The sequence below is a fragment of the Pituophis catenifer genome, unplaced genomic scaffold, assembly GCF_029215685.1.
Source record: "Pituophis catenifer annectens isolate HBS135680 unplaced genomic scaffold, rPitCat1.0.hap2 SCAF_2, whole genome shotgun sequence".
NCBI classification, from domain to species: domain Eukaryota; kingdom Metazoa; phylum Chordata; class Lepidosauria; order Squamata; family Colubridae; genus Pituophis; species Pituophis catenifer.
This window is the reverse complement of record NW_027256882.1, coordinates 232,443,973-232,467,684: the sequence shown is the minus strand read 5'-3', so window position 1 is coordinate 232,467,684 and position 23,712 is coordinate 232,443,973. Positions and strand designations below refer to the sequence as shown.

The window sequence follows — 23,712 nt, the reverse complement described above, 5'->3', positions numbered from 1 at the left end:
AGTATCCCCATGGTCACATAATCAAAATTCATATGCTTGACAACTAGTTCATATTTAACACTGGTTACAGTGTCCCGGAGTCATATGATCTCCTTTTGTGACCTTCTGACAAACAAAGTCAATGGGGAATCCAGATTCACTTAACAACCGTGTTACTAACTTAACAACTGCAGTGATTCACTTAACAAACGTGGCAAGAAAAGTCGTAAAATGGGGCAAACTCATTTAACAAATGTTTCACCTAGCAACATAAATTTTGGATTCAATTGTGGTCGTAACTCGAGGACTACCTTTATAAGGGCAGTGAGAAAAACAGCTCATGGAAAGTTAAAAAGCTTAAAATGCTTGTATTTGCAAAAACGTATCTTGGATTTGCACAGAAATTTGGTATGAAAGTTTGATATGATGACTGGTTCTATTGGTGATATTCTATCACCACATAACACCACAGAATAGAGTTAAAATAGGAAAAAGATTTCTAAGCGGGCTCTCCCTTCCTAAATGTGTTTAATTTAGAATGGGTTCCTCAGCTTTTTTATGAAGTGCCCCAATAAGTTTTCATGGAGCAGCAATTAGTAATTAAGCATAGGTTTTAAAAATATGGAAATAGTCTGCATAAGAACCAGCTTCATGTCACAATAATTATTTGGAATCTATTTTGTCAGGTACTGTATGCTCCTTCTCCCCCACCCCCAAAGTTTATATCATGAGCAATCCTAAACCCTTATCTCAAAACTAATCATCAGTGAACTCTACATGCTATACGTGTAACAAGCATGCTTCAAGATTAAACTGGAAATATTTACCATTTACATTAGCATAAGGTAATTTCAGTTATAGAGCACATTTTTTTTCCTTTCTCAGATGTAACTCAGATGAAGCATCCTTTCTTCAAGTATGTGTATATATGTACCAGTGGTGAAATCCAAATTTTTTTACTACTGGTTCTGTGGGCGTGGCTTGGTGGGTATGGTGTGGTTTGGTGGGCGTGGTTTGGGTGTGGCAGGGGAAGGATACTGCAAAATCTCCATTCCCACCCCACTCTAGGGGAAGGATACTGCAAAATCCCTATTCCCTCCCCACTCCTGGGAGAACAAAATTGCAAAATCTCCATTTCCACCTTACTCTGGGGCCAGCCAGAGGTGGTATTTGCCGGTTCTCCAAACTACTCAAAATGTTTGTTACTGGTTCTCCGAACTGCTCAAAATTTCTGCTACCAGTTCTCCAGAACCTGTCAGAACCTGCTGGATTTCACCCCTGATATGTACATATAGTATATGTACTCTTTCTATGATCGGGGGCCTTGACGAGGTAAAGAGGCTTGTGTGGGTAAATGAAATTGTGGGCTATGTCGCCAGACTTGTAGATGTCCAGAAGGGTCTCTCCCAAGGCAAACAGGCTATGATGGATACCCCAGACTAACACCAATTATATCTGCCAACCTGCATTGGGCCAGCATGGCAAATTATGGTCTATTCCTTCCACATGCCAATACACACATATTGGTTGAAAACATGTGGAAAAGGCCTTCATCCTGCAGTGGATAGACAATGGCTAAAATGATATACATATATGTTTGTACGTATATACACAACACTTACATACATAGACATATATAGGTACCTGAAGTATACAATTTTCTTCAGTAAAAAAGCAATTGTTAGTTTCTTTTTAAAAGTTTCAAATTGTTTTTGAATTTATTCTGTTAACTCAAATATTCTGGAAATTGGAAGATTCATAATCCAGTAAAATTGTGTAAATTCTTGAAGATATGGACAAATTTGTAAAGCCCTATTCAATAGGGCAAGTAAACCACGTGGAGTGCAGTAAGGTATTTTGCTGATCTGAGATACATACAGAATCTTCAATAAATAAGTTTTTGTATTTGATTGAAAGAGAAGATAGAATTGAAACCTGAATTAATTTTAGGTGGATTCACTGAAATCAATCAAACTTAGTTATGTTTAATCTGTGCTCTTATTCAATGTACAATTAAGACAAAATACAACCTATATTTCTGATTGAAATATATAATACACAGGTTAGTTATATATGCATACACCTACATGTTCTACCTATTTGTATTGCCTTTTCTTTTTCAGAGAGAGACCAAAGGCCAGTTTCTCATAGATCATGTTTGCAATCACTACTGTTTGCTAGAAAAAGACTATTTTGGCATTCGCTACGTGGATTCTGAAAAACAGAGGGTATGTATACAAATTCTCTCTTAATTTATTTTAAGTGATGTTATTTCAGGGAAACTGCTAGCTAGTATGCTTTCATTCCCTGGCATAAATGCTTTAGTGATGTCTGAAGAGATGAGTAAGTGTTCATTTCTCTTAGCCAAAATACATTTTATTGTCAGAGAATCAGCAGCTAATCAAGGATATAATGTGAAGGTAATTGTGTGCTTATTATTGTGTCACTTTCTCGATAATGGCTATTTCAATACATTTGAAATGGGGTTTCTTAGGAACGTCGTTCTAAGAATTACTATATAGCAATGGTGGGTTTCACTTACCTTTGCTATCGGTTTGCTTGCTCACGCACATATGCACCTCTTCTGCGCATGTGCAGAAGCTTTTGCGCATGCGCAGAGCATATTTGATGACATCCAGACGGGTGGGCGGAGCCTCCTGCCACTGCTGTTACCAGTTCGCCTGAACTGGGGCAAACCAGTAGCAACCCACCACTGCTATAGAGCCAGTCTCAGGTAAAGCCTTTTTTAGTTTAATTAGGGCTTCAGGTGATTCATGATTTTAAGAAGACATTCTTCATCTTAGAATGTACTGGATTCTGATTACTGGTATTTTTCATGACTATACCAGTGGCATATCTTGACTGAGTGATAATCTATATCTTGATTCTACCTTCACAGGCATGACTTTGACCTGCTTAACTGAGATAATATATTTAAAAATTGACTTTCTCCTATACTACTGTAAGCAGAATGTTTCAACCTGGCTAATATGATTGGATTTAATTTACTTGAAATCAAATCTGGCCAGCTAATCTTTTCTCGTATAGGCAAACAATAAAATATGCAAACAGTGAGTTAGGCAATGTAGTGTAACATTTTTTTATTGAAAATAAAATCAAGGTGCAAAAACTTATTCTGAAATCAGCTGTTGAAAGTTTTCAGCTTGCAACTAGTAAAAATCTTTAAATGACTTCCTAGACTTTTAAAATTAGAGCTACCAGATCTGTCTATGGAGATTCTCAGTCACCCAGGTCATGGTTGTCCCAAAGGTGTTTTTTCAAAAGGCAACTGGACGTTGCTTTTTCCTTGATGACATTTTGCTTCCTATTCAAGAAGCTTCTTTAGTTCTGATTGAATGGTGTAGAGAGGAAAGATTTATATTCTTTGCAGTCATCTGCCAGCATTCAGTCAGAATTGAAGAAGCTTCTTGAATGAGAAACGAAACATCTTCAAGGAAAAAAATAAAGTCCACTTGCCTTTTGAAAACACACCTTTGGGAGCTACTGTTGCAGAAATTCACATAATCAAAAGATGGCAGAGAGTTAGCATTGCTGTATATCTTTGCTGCCATCTAATGGATTTCTGGATTTTTTCACCTAGATTTTGTGCAATAGCCTTATTTAAATATCTTTCTCATCAAGAAACAAAACTTCAGTGAAGCAATATATCTGTAAGATGCAATGAATCTTATTTATCTATTAAAAGTATTTGCAAGAGGTGCCTCACAAAATTTGTATTTTATGAATGCACCATCCCTTCCCAAAAATTTACGGTTCGGCTGTTTGCAATTGTACATATATAGCTTCGGTGTTTTGCTGGAAAAGTAAGTTGTGTGTATGCATACATGGAGACAACTAGAATTAACTTTTGAAACAGCCACAGGAGACTTTAATGAAGAGTGTGAGCGCTTTGTTTCCTTGTGCCAACACACTTTTCAAATGCTTTGTCTTTCTATAGGTTTACATAATATACAACCATTTAGTGTTGTGCTTCATATAGTAGAATCACTAAAACTATTGCTTTTGTGTAATTAGTACAAAAAGAATATGATGCTTTTCAGGTGGGTAGGAAATGAAATCAATTTTTATATTTTGATGCACAAATAAAATATAAAAGTAATAAAAACTGTTAAATCAGAATATTGTTAGTTTATAGAATCCCAGTATGTATGAATTGTGCGGCTTGACTTTCAAATACAATAAAGGTTGTTTAATTACAGAATGTGCATTTCTAGAACCCTACAGCTCAACTGAGATTTATTGCTTATATTGAAGGATTCATCAGATTTATGAGTGTGTTAATCCATTGCTGAATTGCACAAAATGATAGGACTTTTGATGGAAGAAATAATGCACACAGGCAGCTGGGTAGCAATAGCTCAGTGTTTTTATAACGGTAGCAATATTTATCCTTTGAAATTGTTCTGTGTTAGAATTTGATCTCTCTCAGGATCTCTTTCAGATCCTCCGTTATAAAATGCATTCTAATCCATGCATAGGCTTAAAATAAAATTGTCAGATATTCTGGAGAAGTGTTGTTGGTGTTCCTAAGACTAATCTCATACTTTGCTGATATCTATATAGCAGTTCAGAAAATAAAAATAGCTTTAGGCTTCTTGCTGATGCAGAAGGATGCATTTCCACTTTTGCTGTTATTTGGAAGTGGGTATATCTATTACAGAATAGAATCAATATTTAAAAATGTAGCTCTTGCAGAAACTTTTATTTAGATAATTAAATAATTCTGTAGTAGAGGAGGATAGAAAGGTAAAGCCCAATTCCTATGATTTTAAAGCTAACAGAATATTTTGACAAGTCTTAATATTGGCTTAATTTGCACTAATTAAGAGCTAGTCTTGCTTGTAAGGACAAGTTGAATATAGATTGTAGGCTTTCCCCCCAGCTTCTTTCACATAGCATTTTATTTCAGCTGTTGTGACACATGCCTTTGGGGGTAAGATTGAAGATGGAATTGTAAACACTACGATTTTGTTACTGCATTTTTAAAGGCTGCTCTAATTTTTGCCTCCTGTCAGTTTTGTATATATGTGATTTATGTATGAATGACATATTCCACATGAAGGTGACGGTGATTAGCAGATCATTAGTTTCCTTTTTTTTCCTAGCCACAGATTCAGCTTCCACCCATCCATCCATCCATCCATCCATCCATCCATCCATCCATCCATCCATCTATTTATCTATCTATCTATCTATCTATCTATCTATCTATCTATCTATCTATCTATCTATCTATCTATCTATCTATCTATCTATCTATTGTATAGGCCACCCATCTTACCTCAAGGTAAGATCAAACTTCCTTCATGGATAGGCTATTATTGTCTTAACATAACTGGCAACTCATGCTGATATCTTATTCATTTTTCTAATAGAAATAGAAAAGATATACAGAATAAATATTGCACCATGGGAAGTCCTTGAATTTTGATGCCAGTGGCTGAACTCTATAGGTATTAACCCTGATTTCAGAATAGTTAGACAAATGGGCCATGACACTAGCCCTTAGACTAATAAAAACTAAACGGAATTAAAATCTACTTTACTTTGAAACTATAGTCAAAGTGCCAAATAAGCCGAAGTGTAATTAAAATTGGTTTAATATTATGTGAGGTCAGAATGTCCCAGTGGAAAATTGTTCAAAATTAATGAGATTTAGTATTTACACGTTGGGATTTCTTTTTCTATTAAAATTTTCACAACAGCAAAATTCCTTACAGTTGAATCCTAAAATAAGTGCCTTAATTTTTATCATCATTGATTCTCTTTCTATTTTGTATTAACTGAGAAAGTAAGTTAAAGCTAATAGTGCTTCCAAAGAACCATTGATTTCCCAACCAGTCATGTATTTTCTTTCACAATTTTCCTCCATTGCTCTTGTTTTTTGTCTCCTCTATTCCAGTAAATCAATAACATTCCATAGCCACTAATCATGCTCATTCATCAATGTTGTTCTTTTCTTTAGAGGCAAGTGCAAGAGACTAAGGAGTATAAACGATGAAAGCAGTGCTACACTATTACAATCCAAAGTTCTGTCCATTTTGTAAGTGTGTCATGATGTTGCACACAAACTCTAAAGGGCAGAGTTTTAATGAAGGCTTTGGACTCTGAAAACAACTTTCCTTCCCTTAATATTTATGTTTATTTATTTTATTCATTTATACCATGTTTCCTTGAAAATAAGACCCTGTCTTATATTTTTTGAACCCTGAAATAAGCATGCGCTCAAAAGCCCGATTGGTCTTATTATCAGGGGATGTCTTATTTTGGGGGAAATAGGGTAAATCAAACTTCTTAACTATCCACAGAGGGATTCCGAGAGATGTTATTTTCTGACAACTCTGACACTCTTTATACAGTTGACACTATGATATTATTTCAAATATAAAGTAATTAATAAGTCTGTGCCTGCATAAAAATAATAACAGTAGACATATATATTTAATTAACTGTATGCAACCTACATGACACTCAAAAGTGAATGGTGTTTCTCAGCTTTGGCTATTTTAAGATGTGTGGATTTCAACTTCCAGAATTCCACAGGCAGCATGCTTGCTGGGGAATTTCTGGAAGTTGAAGTGCACACTTCTTAAATTTGCTGAAGTTGATAAATAGTTCTCTAGAGAAATATATAATTAGTGAGGTTGTTGAATTTGCAGATAAGACACATTTTTTCCCAAATAATTTCAAATTCTCAGACAGACTGAAAACCTGCAAAAGGTTTTTTTTCCAAACCTGCTGACAAGATAGCAAAAGGCTAGATTGGAGTCAACATTAATTTCGCTGTCCTACCCATCAAGGACACCCATTTCATTTGTTTTTGTTTTTTTTTTTTGTTTTTTTTAATTTGATTTATATGCCGCCCTTCTCCGGAGACTCAGGGCGGCTTACAATGCGTTAAGCAATAGCCTTCATTCTTTTGTATATTTTATACAAAGTCAGCTTATTGCCCCCACAAACTGGGTCCTCATTTCACCTACCTTAGAAAGGATGGAAGGCTGAGCCTTGGAGAGATTCGAACCAGCAGAAATTGCAGGCAGCTGTGTTAATAACAGGGTGCATTAAACCACTGTACCATCAAGGCTCATTGATAGATCTTAAACCTAGATCTAGAAATGCTTTGACCATACACACATCTTACAGTGTAAAGTAAACATATTGGCATCATCTCCTTATCAGAAATGAATATTGGACTACTTTAAATCAGAACACTTAGCACCTCTGTGAGTGTCTCACAGATATAAGAAAAATAATATTTTGTTTCTTCCACTCAATGCTTTCATAGATGTAGGAATAATAGGCACATAGAGGAAAATCGGCATTTAATATTTTTAAATCTTTTTTTTAAAAAGACCCTTGTAAATTCCAATGAAATAACCTTTCCCATGTTGAGGCTTTGTGCTGTGGAGGCATACATAAGAAATAAGTCTGTTCAGCAGTGTGAATAATTGCAAGGACACCTGCCATGGTAAATAGCTAGTAGCTACTGCTGGATATTAAAATGCTGATTAGAGATGATGTTTAGAAAGTGTGGCACAATGTACTTCTCAAAAAAGCAAGCAATAAGAAAAAATCCTGCAGGTGCAACTGTGTCCTAGTAAAGGTGTATACTAATAACCCTTTGCCCTCATAATAAAAAAAAAGTTCCCTAAAAGTCTTCAGTTTGTCATTTTAAGACATATAAGTTTTAAACACTAACCAATTCAATTAATTCCATGAATGATACGAAATACTGGTTTACATAAATGAACTATACATTTATGAAATGGTCAGTGAATATCTATACAATATGAACCGGTGTAGATGTATCTATTTTAATACTTGTCAGTTTAATTCTGTACTTAAATTTCTTGACTGTGATAGTTTGTAGCAATTTAATTTGCTTATGTATGCATTTTATTTTTTATTGACTTGCACTAGGAGAAAACAAATTTACGTGGTTGCTAAGCATATAATCAAATCAGCAGTCTTGTTTCTTCACAAGCTTCCTCTGCTATCAAACTCAAAATCAGATTCAATTCAAACTGAACAAACTTTCTAGAAATATACCCTAATACATGGAATAGGACTGTACCCACTTAAAAATAATCCGGGTGAAATATTTAGATATCGTGTCCACTAGAGCTCTCTGTTCATCATTAAAGCATGTGTATACAACATTTTGTTTAAATTTCCATACAAGCTTGAGAAATGATTCAGCTCATTAAAACTGTTATGTATGTAGATTTTGGGCGGGCAGTTTGAATTAACTGACTGTCAGCTGATTGGCTGACCACCACAGCTGCAAGGTATATAAAGGGAATTGTTTCCCCTGGTCAGTTGCTGGGTTCTCACCCTACAATAAAGAGCTGTTGTCACTCACTGCCTGGCTTGCTGCGTCCTCATTCACCCAACTTAACATTGGCGACGAGGATGGGATTTTGAGGCCAGAAGCCACGGAAAGAGCTGAAGCCACGAGCCGACAAGTGAGCTGCAAGTTAGCTAGGAGTTACGTATGGTGGCCCCTAATGGATAAAGACATCACTGAGTGGGTGGGGAAATGCCAATCCTGCCAAGAGTCTAGGCCAGACCCCCCCACAGTACCGGTCAGGGAATGGGAACGGCCCCAGGGTCCGTGGTCCAGGATCCACATAGACTTCACTGGCCCATTCCATGGGCAGGTATTTATGGTAGTAGTGGATGCCTTCTCGAAGTGGTTGGAGATCAGACTCATGAAAACTACTACCACCGACGCCGTCATTAGGGAGCTAAGGCAGTTGTTCGCCACCCATAGCCTACCAGACACCTTAGTCTTAGATAACGGGCCCCAGTTCACGGCCACGCAGTTTGAGGGGTACCTAGCAGAGTTGGGGATCAGACACGTCCTCTCCACCCTTTTTCATCCGGCTAGTAATGGATTGGCGGAGAAATTTGTGAGAACGGCTAAGGAAGCCATCTCACGCCTAGGCCCCGGGGGCTGGTAGGAGAGGATAGATAAATTCTTAATGGCCCAACACGCCAACCATGCACCACCACAGGCAGGAGCCTGGCGGAACTCCTGATGGGGAGGAAGCTCCGAGGAGTCCTAGACAGGCTACACCCCAGTTATTCCCCTGACAGTTTCAGAGGGGCAGAAAAAAGGCTGAGGGAGTTCACAATAGGGATGCCAGTCTTCGCTAGAAATTACGGGAACGGGCCCCTCTGGGAAACTGGGAAAATCATGGAGGTAACAGGGCCCAAGTCGTATAGGGTAGACATGGGAGATGGGAGGATTTGGCGCCAACACATTGACCAGCTATGGAAGCGTTGGGCCGCCGACACAGAAGACGCATTCGATGAACCGCTCCCTAGCTACCAACAGGACTTTCGAACTGACTCAAACCCGAGTCTAGCGGAGGATTTAGCTGACGGCCCCGAGATCCAGCGCTGCCCCATCGAGGAAGATCAACCAGCCGCAGAAGTCGCCGCCCACAACGAAGTCTCGGAAGTTCCATTGGCAGAGCAGGGAGAAACAGGGAGTTCCTCCGACCTGCTCGACGCCACACCTCCGACTGAACTGCGCAGGTCAAATATGGTGCGGACACGCCCTGGTCACCTGAGAGACTTTGTATGCTAATGTCTACCCCAAGTGACTTCTGGGAGGGGAGGAGTGTTATGTATGTAGATTTTGGGTGGGCAGTTTGAATTAACTGACCGTCAGCTGATTGGCTGACCACCACAGCTGCAAGGTATATAAAGGGAGCTGTTTCCCCTGGTCAGTTGCTGGGTTCTCACCCTACAATAAAGAGCTGTTGTCATTCACTGCCTGGCTTGCTGCGTCCTCAATCATCCAACTTAACAAAAACTGTAACATCTTTTTAAAAGAAGACAAGGTTGACTTAATGAATAGCAAAGAGATGCTATTTCATACAATTTCCAAACAGTTATTTAAATAGTTTCTGAAGAGTGAACTGCTTTAATATGCAAAGATTTTGTTTAATTTCATCTCGCAGTGTTGTTTTGTGGATAAATTGTATATATATAAAAAAAGAATGGGATCTTATATGACTTCCAGACTGCCTTGGAGGGAAAAAAAACTAAATAAAAATGTAGCAAGACAAAGTAAGGATCTTTTTATAAAATTAGGAAACTATTAATATATTTGTACCTCTTCATGGAAACTGTATAAGACTTAATCTAAAATCTGTCATTCTTTCCCTTCCTGTTCACTTTTGAATAAACTTAAACATAACTATTATGTATTTGTGATCACATTAGCTGTGCTGTTCACTTACAGATGCTACTTTCTGTCTTTCATCATACTTCTATGTCCCTCTTTTTGAAGCTGTTAACAGAAACATGATATAAATCACAGCTAGGAGAACACTGCTATCAATTTATTACACTCTTGTGCTTGTAAGAAAATGATGTATTTTGCAATACTTTTGACTGTTGGCTTCTATCTCTTTTTACAGCATTGGCTTGAGCCCAATAAATCTATCTTCAAGCAAATGAAATGTAAGTGTTAGAAGCTCATTTCATACATTGACCTATTATTTTAAAATGCCAATGTTTTGCAATAATTTTCGGTATTTAAAAATAACTTTAATAAATAACTTTAATGTATTATGGTTATAGGCATTGAGCTCTTTTAAAAAAAATAATCTAGAACAGCCTTCCTCAATCAAATGTGCTTTCATATACTATCAGGATTTAATAGATGATGGGATTTGAAGCCTAACATACATAGGAAAAAACTGATTGAGAAAGGCTAGCAATCTGAGAAAGGAACTTGGGAAGCAGCTAAGTAGGGTTGGGGTGGATCTAAAGATATATTCTTCATTTCATTTTAAAGTTAGTATTCTCTATGAATTTGTCCCTTTAGACTTCATTGGACGATTTTGTCCAGCTTTTCAGTAATATCTAATCTGTGACATAGCTCCAAACACATTCCTCTACAAAGTTCTCCAGCTGGAAACTTTATAGTTCCAAGCTCCACATTGCATTAGGGATGATGAGAACTGTTTTATTCCTCTCTCCCACCCACATCATTGCTGATTAAAAAATAAAATAAAAACAACTTAGCTTTTCCAGAGACTTACCTATCAATAACTGAATCAAAATCAAATATTCTATTAAGTTACAGTATGAAGTATCTAAATATACATTATACTGTATGTAACTTGCAATGCCATTCAAAATCCAGTATGCAAGAACAGTAACTGACTTAAGGCCATTCATAGGCTGTTTGGATGACTGGATTGATTAATGGGCTCTTGGTTTAAAATATATCATTCCTGTGCCCAGAACCAACCCTCTAGACAGAAATCATAGGCATTTTCTTCTTTTACAGATCCTGCTCAGGGAACAAATGGGGATTTGAACTATCAGTCCCTTGAGGGGATACGGATTTATGTTAGAAAGAGTGGGAAATAGGAGTCCTACATTTTCGCCTGCCCACCTCCCAAAAACTCATTTAGAGTGTCCTCTGTTCTAAGGGATAAAGTTTAATTTCATTTAAGCTGTCATGCTGTGGTTACTTCTTGTGGAATGGCTGTCTGATCTGTAGGCACAACTACTATGATTTACTAGGGATTGCATCCTAAGTCTTCAAAGAAAGCTGTTTTCAGTCCGTAAATCCTTAATTTTAGACAGTGAGGTCTACAGCTTGATCTATTGACATATGCTTTACTTATTCTATGACAAAAAGAGAAGTTTTATCCACATACTCTCAGTAGAATTGCAATTTTCAACAAAGGCATTAGTGCTTTATTGTTTAGCATTGTATTACAGAAGAAAGATCAATATGCATAAATGGATATAATTAGGGCTCAAATTGTATACTCACATATTCCACTAATGGCCATTGAATCAATGGAACATCTTCTGTTTAAATATGTATAGCATTGTGCTGCAGTTTTAGCTGTTGCAAGTATTTTTTAATCTTTAGAATAAATAATATCATTTAAAGTAAGTTTCAAAGGGAGATGGAATGCATTAACACATCAATTATATATTACAAGAAGTACTGAATATGCTTGGGAATTCCTTATTCCCTAATGCTAACCTACATTATATTTACTGATGGCCTTCCATTGAAATATGAGACTTCTGTTTTTAGGAAGGCAATCAGTTTGTAGTGATTTGTAAGTTTTACTGTTTTATTGTTGCTTTTACAATTTTTATATTGATCTACTATTTTCTATAATGATCTTTCAAAAATTTTAATAATATTTTAATTTCTTAGCCTTTTAAAGTGAAGATGTGATACTTATTTTAGGATTGTTTAAGTTTAAATATCCATAAAGCCTTTAAGAACCAATCATTTCATCTTTTTTCCCATACCTTCAGGGAGAATCTCATATTTTAATGTGTTGCTTCAAATGGTAGTGTAATAAGATTAGATAAAACACTCAGACTTACTAACATTCAGAAAATTCAAGCAGATGCAGGCTCTTCTGCATGTATCTTCAATTCCCAATGCATGGTGTACAGATGCTGAAATTTGTCCTTCGTTTCATATTATTGTATCTTTGCTCAGGGTCCACATAAGAGTCCAGTAAATCCCCCTCTCTTTCACTCTCACTCTCACTCTCACTCACACTCACACCTCTTTCTAAATCTATTTGAATAGAGTTTTGTAAAATAAGAGCTGAGTACATAAATATATTTTATCTTAACAAAGAAAATTATAGAATCAAATTAATTATACAATCAAATATTGAAATGCATGATATCTAGAAAAAATAAAGTAGGGAAGCAATTATATATTGTATAATTATGCATGATATATATATATATGTATATATATGTACAATATATATATAAAATTATGTACTTTGATAAGCCAGACATGGCTTGGAGCCAAGTTGTTTGACAGACTGTGTCTCCCCAATTACATCTATCCAACCCACCAGAGCAGGAAGGTAGTGCATGTTGTGGGTCCCAACTATCAAGGAAGTATGTCTGATGGAGCTTAGGAAAAAGGCCTTCTCTGTGGTGGAATGGGACAACTTGCTCCAACCAACTTGCCACAGTCAACTCGCCATGGCCAGTTCACGTGACCAGTTCACTGCGGAACAACTCACTTTGACCAACTCACCATGGGACAACTTACCGCAGGACAATTCAACAATTCAATTTAATTATTAAAAGTTATTTTAAATTTTGTCATTTGTATTTCATTTTGTTTGATATTAGTGTAATTCTTGCCCCATGGCGAATTGCGCTGTGGCAAGTTGGCCATAACGAGTTGTCCCCATGGTGAGTTGGCCAAGTCAAGTTGGCCACAGTAAGTTAGCTGCAGTGAGCTCACAGTGGTGAGTTGTCGTAGACCTTTCTGTGGTAACTTCCTATGGAACATTCCCCCAGAGATAAGATTACCCAATCTTGTTGCCTTTCTACAAGGCCTTTGAAGACCTGGTTTTGTCAGCCAGCTTGGGAACAGATCAAATGGCTTGTCTCATTGGGGTGGGATGGGGTTTAAATTGTGGGTTTTTAAGCTGAAATTTTAATGCTCTATGCCGTATGTATGGAGTCACTGTGTATGAATTGGGCAGCTATATATATTTGTTTAATAAATAAATTGTTGAAGTACAATGACATTGGTTCAGTGGAAAAAGCTGAAAAATTATCCTCTTATAGTTGGCTTTGTCTTGCAATCTCTCATATTAGAATAATGGTGTTACTGAGGTAATATTGCAAGTGGATACTGGTAGATTTTTAGGTCCAGTTCAAAATGCTGGTGAGAACGTACAAAACTATTTACAGTGGGACACTGGATTACATCAGGCACTGCCTTGCCAAGACTGAATCTAACTATCAATAAAAATATCACAAAAAAGACCTCTTCAGAATCCCCACTTAGTGTGAGTTGAATGGAACACAGACCAAAATAGATTTTCATTATTGTGGCTCTGTAGCTTCTTCCCTTTTGATGGATAAGCAATTCCTTCTTTCCTAACATTTTATAAAACTATTAAAACAACACTTCATACTCTTTGGATGACCATCTAGTGGTTTTCTGTTAATTCTACACATTTCATTTTGTTTTTATTCAGTATTTTTAGGATATTGTTTCTATCCATATTGCTGGATTGGGACAGGGTACAAAAATGTGAAATTAATTAATAAGTATATTCTAGAAAGTCTCCCCCCCCCCCATGTCTTCCTTTCTTGTTCAGTGTTGGGTGATATTTAAAATATGTATAAATTAGCTGAAATTAGTTCTGATTATATCTGAGGATTCTCTTCAAATTCAGTAGTATCTTTATTGAACCTGGTCTCTGCTGCATGGTGTCATTGCATGTGTTACACATTCACATTTGTATAAGGAAGATTTTTTTCTTTCCCTTTCCTTTATACTTAAATATTGTTTTGTAAATTATTAAGTTATTAGCATAGCTGTACCTGTATTGAATAGAGTACTATAACTTTTTTTTAAAAAATAGTTAAGATCTTGAATCTATTCTGGCAAATTACTCTGGCTCAAATTACAGGAAAGATTGGCAGAGCATTGGGGCTTTCAGTATGACAGCTGGGCTTCCTTTGACATAAAAGTCCATTCTGCTACTATAATGTATATAATTTGATTATGATGCACCTTATTTTTTGCTTGGGAATAGTTTTGCAAAAATTATATAGTATCTTTTTTTGACTGTTCACATTTATACTTGTAGCTTGTTGACAGACTACTACTCAATGGGTCTGTTGCATGATAAATACATATTTAACTGACCCAGTGCAGTTTTTTCCCAAAGAGTTGCTAATGTTTCTCTTTTTATCATCTTTAGCACTTACTTTAAAAGAGTATAAAATGTGGTAGCTGACACCACCAAGATGTAATTTATTGTATTTCTTCAATAGGTTCCTATCCCAATTTTTTGGAAGACTGGGAGGAATAAGAAGCTGAGTTTATTTTTATAACTTGACTCTTCTCTTGTCTGTTAAGCTCTCTTTTTGTACAGTAGCTGGAATTCTTTTTACAGTTAGATTCTGTCCTTGAATCTTTCTAAAGGGGGAAAGGTGAAAGGAATTATTAATTATCAGGCTGATGATTTCTGTGAATAAAGTAGCAGTTAAGGTTAGTCTTTAATTTTCTTATCCGTATAATATAAAAGATGTGAAAAATCATATACTTATGTTTGATAGTTTTTATATTTTTGATTAGGTTTTTGATTATAACTAGACCAGAAGCCTGACTGAGTAACTCTAGTAGGCTTTCACTGACAGTGACTTTAAAGAAAGCACATATGGTTGCTTTAAATTAAGAGTTCAGAATGCGGAGAAGTAAGCTGATGACAGCTAATGGCTGGCTGAAGAATGTAATAGATCTGAGGATGTCGGATCTTTCCAGTCAGAAAAGCCTGGTGGGAGAAGACACAAAGATCAGAACTGATGGTTCAGGAAAGGAGGAAGTCATTCTCTGACAATGTTGACAGTTCAGACAAACAACAGAACAATTTAGATTCAGGCGGCAATCCTATCACAAGTAATTTCAGCAAATAGACCTTGAAACACATTCATCTAAGAATTCAGAGCCCTTGGGAAGAGGTGGAGGTAGAAACAAAATGAGGTAATTTTTTTTTGCAGGTTTAAAGGATTGTTTAGAGCAGGGTTGTCAAACTGGCCGGCCGCAGGCCCGATGCATCACATGCAGGCCACGCCCACCCCAGCTCCACAAATGGGAAAAACATCGTGAAATATCACGTGACGGCAACGTGACACAGCAACGTGACACCCGTGACTTAGAGCAAGTACAAATGGATATAGATTAGGAATATCACATTGTATTAGTAGTAATAGGGACATTTAACATAGAGAAGTATATATTAAAGATTGCATGCTACAGTGGTCCTAAATCCTTTTCTTTATAATCCTAGCTTGTGCTGCTGCTAAGATTTGGATGCTGTACATAGTTGAGTTGGCCTTTACCTGCTTATTCAACATAAAATACAGAAGAAAAAATGGTGTAATTAAAAAAAAAACTATAATCCCCCTAAAACAGTGCCTATAAACCTGGACCATCTACTATTATGACATCAAAATATCATTGTTCTGTCTCTTTACTATAAAACTGGATGTGAAAAAAAAATTAAAAAGTGCAACTTGTGGCAGCTTAAAGAATTATTCAGACTATTTGATTTAATCTGTCTCTTTTTTTCCATTTGGAAAAAAACCTTATAAAAATAATACCTATAATAATTGTCATATATTTGGTCATCCTACCCACTAGTGTTTCATGGTGGTCACAGTCCTTTGCTATGTCACTGTTACATAGCATTGATAATGTTTAAAAATTAATGATGTAAAATTATACACATCAGTATAATATCTCCTTGCTCTGAACTATTTTTCATTTTAAAATCTGAAATTAATGTATCTATCTATATCTACAACTGTACATATATAATCAGTGAACATGTGCTTTTCTGGGATGCAAAGTCTTCTGGCAGGCTGTTCACACATGTGCATGAAGTTTCTGGTAAACAGAATAACAGAGTTGGAAGGGACCTTGGAGGTCTTCTAGTCCAACCCCCTTCTTAGGCAGGAATTCCTACACTACAAATGGTCAGACAAATGGTTATCCAGTATCTTCTTAAAAACTTCCAGTGCTGGAGCATTCACAACTTCTGGAGGCAAGTTGTTCCACTGATTAATTGTTCTAACTGCCAGGAAATTTCTCCTTAGTTCTAGGTTGCTTCTCTCCTTGATTAGTTTCCACCCATCGCTTCTTGTCCTGCCCTCAGGTGCTTTGGAGAATACCTTGACTCCCTCTTCTTTGTGGCAGCCCCTGAGATATTGGAACACTGCTATCATATCTCCCCTAGTCCTTCTTTTCATTAAACTAGGCATACTTAGTTCCTGCAATAGTTTTACAATAGCCACCTGAATAGAAACTGGAGTGTGGAATAACCAGATTCATTTATCATTCCTGTCTGTTGTTCAAAAAATGCTCAAGATTATTGCTAACTTGGAGCCATTGCAGCTGCATTAGTGATCCTTGACTTTACTCTTGGGCTTTCATTTCTTATTCTTTTTATCTTAGAAAAAAAATTATACAAATATTACAAGTTATTGTAATACGTGAACAGCTAAAACTTAAAAGTCTTGAATACAACTGCATAAATAAAATTTTCAGAATATCTATCTTGTAATTTTCCAGTCTATTCAATATTAGTTTGTTCATTTCTCATTTTAATTGGCTTAAAGTTCAGTTCTTGCAAACCTTATACTATGTATCAAAGTGTAGAAAAGGAAAAATGTAATTCAGTTAAAGAATCCAAGATATCTTGAATAAAACCCAAGTTCTATTCCTGGTGTATAGAACCACAGTATAAAACACTGCCTAAATCCCTGGAGAGCAATTAACGCAAATAATACAAGGCAAGTTTCTACGAAACTGTGTTTTCATACTGGCTTTTGTTTGGTTTAGAACTATCCAGCATTCAAGGGGGTCTTAAATATTAAAAAAACCTGAGGAAGCATCAATAAAGAAGCAAGTTTTGAATAATGTTTATTAGACCAAAAATATGAATGCATACATGGAAACACAATCAGAAGGAAGGGAGGGAGGGAGGGAGGGAGGGAGGGAGGAAGGGAGGAAGGAAGGAAGGAAGGAAGGAAGGAAGGAAGGAAGGAAAAGCAATATATGGTGAATAGGAAGCAATATGATACACGATGAAAATGAAAGCATCTACTAGAAACAATTTTTTCAGCTGCATAACCTTTAGTAGCTGCCTAAGACATTTTACACATAGGATTCTTATTTGCTTTGTTAATAAGTCTACAGTTGTAGAGAGATTGAAATCTCGGTCTTGTTTAGTTGTTATCTGAAAGTATAGGGAAAAAACTATATCAAAAAAAAACAAGAGCTGTACACTTGGATTTGTATGAAATGTAAGTTCATAGTGTATGGTACAAGCTGTGATATGTCCTGTGTGTCATCACATCACCACCCAAATTATATATAGGTAGTCCTCGACTTATGCTCTCAATTGAGCTCAACATTTCTGTTGCTAAGTGGGACATTTGTCAAGTGAACTTTGCCCCATTTTATGACCTTTCTTGCCACAGTTGTTAAGTGAATCACTGTGGTTGTAAGTTAGTAACACAGTTGTTAAGTGAATCTGGTTTCCCCATTGACTTGTCAGAAGATCGCAAAAGGGGATCAGATGACCCCGGGATACTGCAACCATCATAAATATGAGTCAGTTTCTAAGTGTCTGAATTTTGATCATGTGACCATGAGGATGCTACAACAGTCATAAATGTGAAAAATGGTCATAAGTCCCTTTTTTCAGTGCTGTTGTAACTTCAAATGGTCACTAAATGAACTGTTCTAAGTCGAGGACTTCCTGTATTTGCAAGGTGACATGATGATGACATCACTTGTCCCTTTTTGTCCCTCTGTTGAGAGCCATGCATAAGGCAACATATTTTTCCCCATGCAAAGAAGACCAGGCCTTGGCATGTAAATAGAGTCAGGGTACTATGTCTCATTTTGATAAAAAAAGAGTAGCATGGCAATAATACAGTAAAATGTTGATGAATAATAATGCAAAAATGTTTATCTATCATAAAGCTGATTAACTATTTCTTAATTAAACACAAAAGTTAGTACAGGTTGTCCTCATTTAATGACTGCTGTGTTTAGCAACTGTTTGCAGTTGCAACAGTGATGAAAAGGTAACTTTATTACCAGCCCTCACATTTATGATCTTCACAGATCTATACAGCAAAGTAAAGCTGAAGTAAGATCATAAGCACAGTCACGGTTTTACTTAGTGACCAATTATTTTAACAACCAGGTTGCCAGTCCCAACTGTGGTTGCTAAATGAGGACTACTTCTAGTGTACAACTCTCATATAAAAACGAACGTGGTAAAGATTTTAGTAACACTTATAAAGGTTGAACTATATGGAAGATTGAGATTATTTTTCAGTAAACATGCATAGTACTGCATTATCAATAAGTTGCAAACTATTGGTTGTATTATCATTGAGACAGTGTTATGTATTTTCCCATTGAATAAACAATCTGTAAATTGTTATAAAATAGCAGTAACCATGTTAATAAATAATACAAATAATATTTCATAAGACACACTTTTCTACTTTCAAAATGATACTGATCAACAGATATGGTAAATCAATTGCTATTCTGTAATTGATAAAGTATATGAAATTAATAGTTTTAATAACAGCTGCAACAAATATTAAATTACTTAGAAAGTTACCTGAATTTTCTTTAGTGGCAAAGTCAGTGTCTTTCCTTGTTGCAGAAATCTTTCCCTGTTGCATTCCTGTTTAAGTTTAGGATGCAGGATTCTGGGTTGATAATTCCATTGTCCAACTCTGGTTTTTGTATTCAATCCAGACAGACAGAATAATTAGGAGGATTTTTATATAAACCAGTCAAATAAAAATTACAATGTGATATAAATCTCTGCATTAACAAGCTTTAGCTTCCTTATGCTTTGAACTTTGTGCCATACTTGGAGCTTTGTTATTTATCATTTGCTTTTTTTCTTCTTAATTTAATGCACTGCATCTCACAAGTTGCATCTCACAAGAAGTCATGTTTTATATAGCTGTGCTCATGCTTTTTTTATATAATATTTCAGCTCACCCACCATATACCATGTGCTTTAGAGTGAAATTCTACCCGCATGAACCCCTGAAGATTAAGGAAGAGCTCACCAGGTATTTTGTCCTGTCCATGCATTTAGTGCTTTAGTAAACGTCTGTGCTTTTTCTGGCTTTTAATTTTATACATATTTTCTAGGATTTAAAGAACAGTTTATGAGATTTTTTGAATTAATCATATATGTGTCACACATAGACATGTTAGCTATTAGAGCTACATTAAAATATATATTAAGATAATAATATAATTATCAATGCCTATATTAGGCACATTCAAGTTTAAAAGACAGTCTGCAAACTTTTGAGTTACTCAGTTTGTTCCATCAGGTAAGATATAAACAAAGCTGTTATTGCCTTTATTTTTAGATGGAATATGCATATTACTTGATATTTGGTGAAAAAACTAAATGGAAGGAAATTTGATGGCTGCTGTATTAACAAAGAGTAATAGAACTGTAAAAGTGCTGACATTAAGCATTACATATGTAGAACTGTGCAAAATATTAGAAAGAGGGCTTTGCAAAGTTTATGGGTGTGAAAGAAGTAGTCTTCCTTAAAGTATTAAAGCAGCTACATCCTTTGGAAGGCTTGTGCAACTGGTTCAAAGGCTGTTCCTAGCTTTCTGTTCAAATGTGTGCATGCACAACCATTTCATCTTGCTGGTAGTCTTGGAAGAAGCGTTATCTAATAAAGGAGAATATTTGTAGCTCAGGGTTGACATGACGGGTCCTTGGTGCTCTCATTACCCAAACTAGGTAACACTAGCACTGATGATGTTACCTAATTTAGATAATCAAACGTCTGCAAGAAAACAAGCAAGCTTGAAATTATATCTGTTTATATACCTGCATAGATAGACAACTGGGAACAATTTTAGCACTTTGAGAAGGGACATTTTGCCCAGACTGACAATTCCACTGAAAAGGCTGTGTTTCTGGGGGCCAAAGCTCATGGCAGGAAACCTGGTTTCAAAATGCCTTGAATTAATGCTTAAAACTCTTTAACAAGGGCAGTAGAGGTTGTAGCATCTCATCCCATAATGAGATAGTTTGCTATTTTAGATGAATGATCTCATGAACTAGTCACACATTTAAAAAATCCTGAACTTTCCTAATTTTGTACAATAGCAATATTAGAACTATGTGAACAAATAATTAAACCAGCAAAGTATTTGCTCTGAACAGAAGCAGATGTGGAAAATGGCATTTAGATAAGGAGAAATTAACAATAGGTTCTAAAGAAATGCATTGCGCTAAGAAATACTGATCTGCATTAAAGAAATGAAATATAAACTGTTTTCATATTTTGGGGAAATAAAAAATAAAAATAATATGTTATGAAACAATGTAATCATAGCTACTATCCCATCCCCATGGAACCTAAATTACATAGGTTCCATATATAATTCTATGATAAATTATTTCATAGTGGTTTAGAAGTAGGACAATATAAGATCCCAAAGGAGATATACATAATCTGATCATCAATCGTTCTATATGCTAGGAAAAAAATTATTTATTTATTTATTTCTCTAACATTTTAACAGCAATTTGAACTACAATTTATTTGCTACAGGAAACATGACATTTTAAATCCTAATCATTAAATTTACAGGTTTTAGATGGTGTCCTACAGACATCATATCTGCCAAATTTCAGGGAGATGGACAGAATAATTGTATTTAAAAGGCAACTTCTCTGTTTAGGAAGGTAGAACTTTGTCAGCTTTTCACAAGACTTAGAAACTTTTAAAAAGACTGATCTTTTTAAATAGTGCTTTTTAGATCATTTTAAACCAGAAATCCTAGATCAATCTTGAAGGGTTAAATTAGTATGACAGTTTTGATCTGTACTTTAATACCAAATAGATATAAACTGGGGAATTCTGATATAACTTTTTCAGAGATTCCGGAAATTATTCTGAAAGTTTTTAAATTAATGTAGAATGGGTACCAAAAGTGATTTGCTATAAATAAAAGGTCCTATGAGATCAATAAAAACTGCTTTATCACCACTGTTTTGATCCTTCTCTCTGGGTACCAATAGTAACAGCAAATTTTAAAAATCTCATTTGAAAAAAAACATGCATGTTGCATTTTGTAAAAAGTAAGTCTTCTTCATCTATAAATTTTGCTTTCTAAGCTGAGGATGGAAGTGGGGATTATGAGTTGGTTATTGTGTCAGAATATCAAGCGGGCATTAGATATGAATGAAAAATTTCTTGTCTTATTATTTTCATCTCTTCTCTCCATTAACTTTTGACACCTGATTTTCAAATTTTTCAGTTGGCAAGAATGCAGTGTAATGTATTGCAATGCCAATCAATGATTCAACCCAAAAAGTCATGAATACTGTAAATACATACAGTTTTTGAAATTATCTTTAAATGAAAATGTAAAAAGTTCTTCGAACATGGAAACAGTTTCTTCAAACAAGCAACACTATAACTTCAAAGGAGTTGTTGCTGTTTCCATTCTCTTTTGTTTGAAAAAAAAAATACTTTGACATCCCCAAAGACAATCTCTGTCAAAAGCATGTTACTTTATTTTGACAGCAAATTGTGAATAAATAATTCATGCTGTTCATAGACAGTGCTAAGAAAGTATTTCCTTCTATGGTTTTGTAAAGAACTTTCACAGACATAATTTAATACATTTGATGAAAATAAATCATCAAGTCACAATGCATATGTTTACTCACTTTAAATTACATTTGCATTTAGAATCGATAGGAAAAAGTAAATTCTGGTTTCAGTTATTATTTTTGGGAGATTTAATGTTTGTATAATAATTCTTTATTGACCATTTTTATTTTATTTTGTTGTGCTAGGTTGAGATGTAAGTTGGCAAAACCAATCTGAAAGTGTTAATTCCACAACTGCTGACAAATAAGCCACATAAATTTACTAGTATATGTATTTTATTTCCACCCAAAGCTAGAATAATTCAGGGAATTTGTTGTTCATATACTATATTTGTATTTAGGTTGAAGCATATAGATGAGGAATTACTTTCTTCTACCATAGTAATCTTAATAGATTTGCTTGAAAACTAATTTTAGAGTGAAGAGACTAAAAAATATCCTCCAAAGTTACCCAGTTTTGTGCTATCTTATGCATAATATGCCATAGTTAGGTCTGTTACTTCTTATAATAGTATTTTGATTTTAGTTTTTCTGCTCTGATATATTTTTAGATCCTATTATACTTATTGTTTATCAGATGCTAGATAGACAGACAGACATATAAATTACTTCTATATTAGATATTTTGATTGAATCAGGACTTAGGCTGTAATAACATTTATTGATTGATTGAGACTGAAGAGAAAAAATGTATATTTAATGGATTTAAGTAATTATTATTCTAACTCAAATAATTTTTTTCTTTTATGAAAATTAAAAATTGGTCTGCATTTTTAAAATTAGTATTTTTAAAGGGTTTTAGAATGTGCACAAAACTGAGGGAATCCTGAAAAACTGAGCACATACACTCATCAGAGTGTTAAGCTTGGCGAATACTTCTGATCTGGATGATCATTCACTTTTTTGTGAGAAAATCCAAGTATGACTAATTATATAGTAGAGTTAATTTATCTAGTCCTCTACCATTTATAGGTTATACTTGACTTACAACCACAATTGGGACTGGGATTGCAGTTGTAACTCAGTGCTGTCTTAAAGCAAGGAACTGTACTGATTTACAACAGCAATCCTGGTGCTCTCCATTGCAATTATCACCTGAGAATCATGGATCATTAAGTGAGTAACCATCCCAGTTCCAGATTTGGTTCCTCCCCAAATCTCATTAAAGTAAGAGACTGTCTTCAATTCCCTCCTCCCACCTATCTCCCCCACCCTCCCCATCTATACCCTTTTGGCCACCATGCACCCTGCCTTGTGCGGCTCTGGAGCTACACTGCCACTGTCTGGCAAACCTCAACCACCCTAGCCCATCCCAACAAGCGCCAACAATCATTCGTCCAACTGCCTTCTCTCTCCAGAACCATGTGGCTCCCCATGCTTAGTAAATATCAACAAGTATTCACTTGCTCCCCAGGCCAGCCCAATTCACCAGCAAGCACTACCAAGTATTTGTTTGTCCAGCTGT

The 23,712-nt window shown here is 35.6% G+C and overlaps 1 protein-coding gene across 1 annotated transcript in view; it reads left to right on the top strand.

The window, feature by feature from the left end:
- FRMD3 (FERM domain containing 3) overlaps positions 1-23,712 on the top strand; it is an 81,780-nt gene that overhangs the window by 25,078 nt on the left and 32,990 nt on the right. Inside the window, 3 exon segments of the mRNA XM_070935626.1 lie at positions 2,103-2,207; positions 10,434-10,476; positions 19,584-19,662. Coding sequence (XP_070791727.1) covers positions 2,103-2,207; positions 10,434-10,476; positions 19,584-19,662 — 227 coding nt within the window.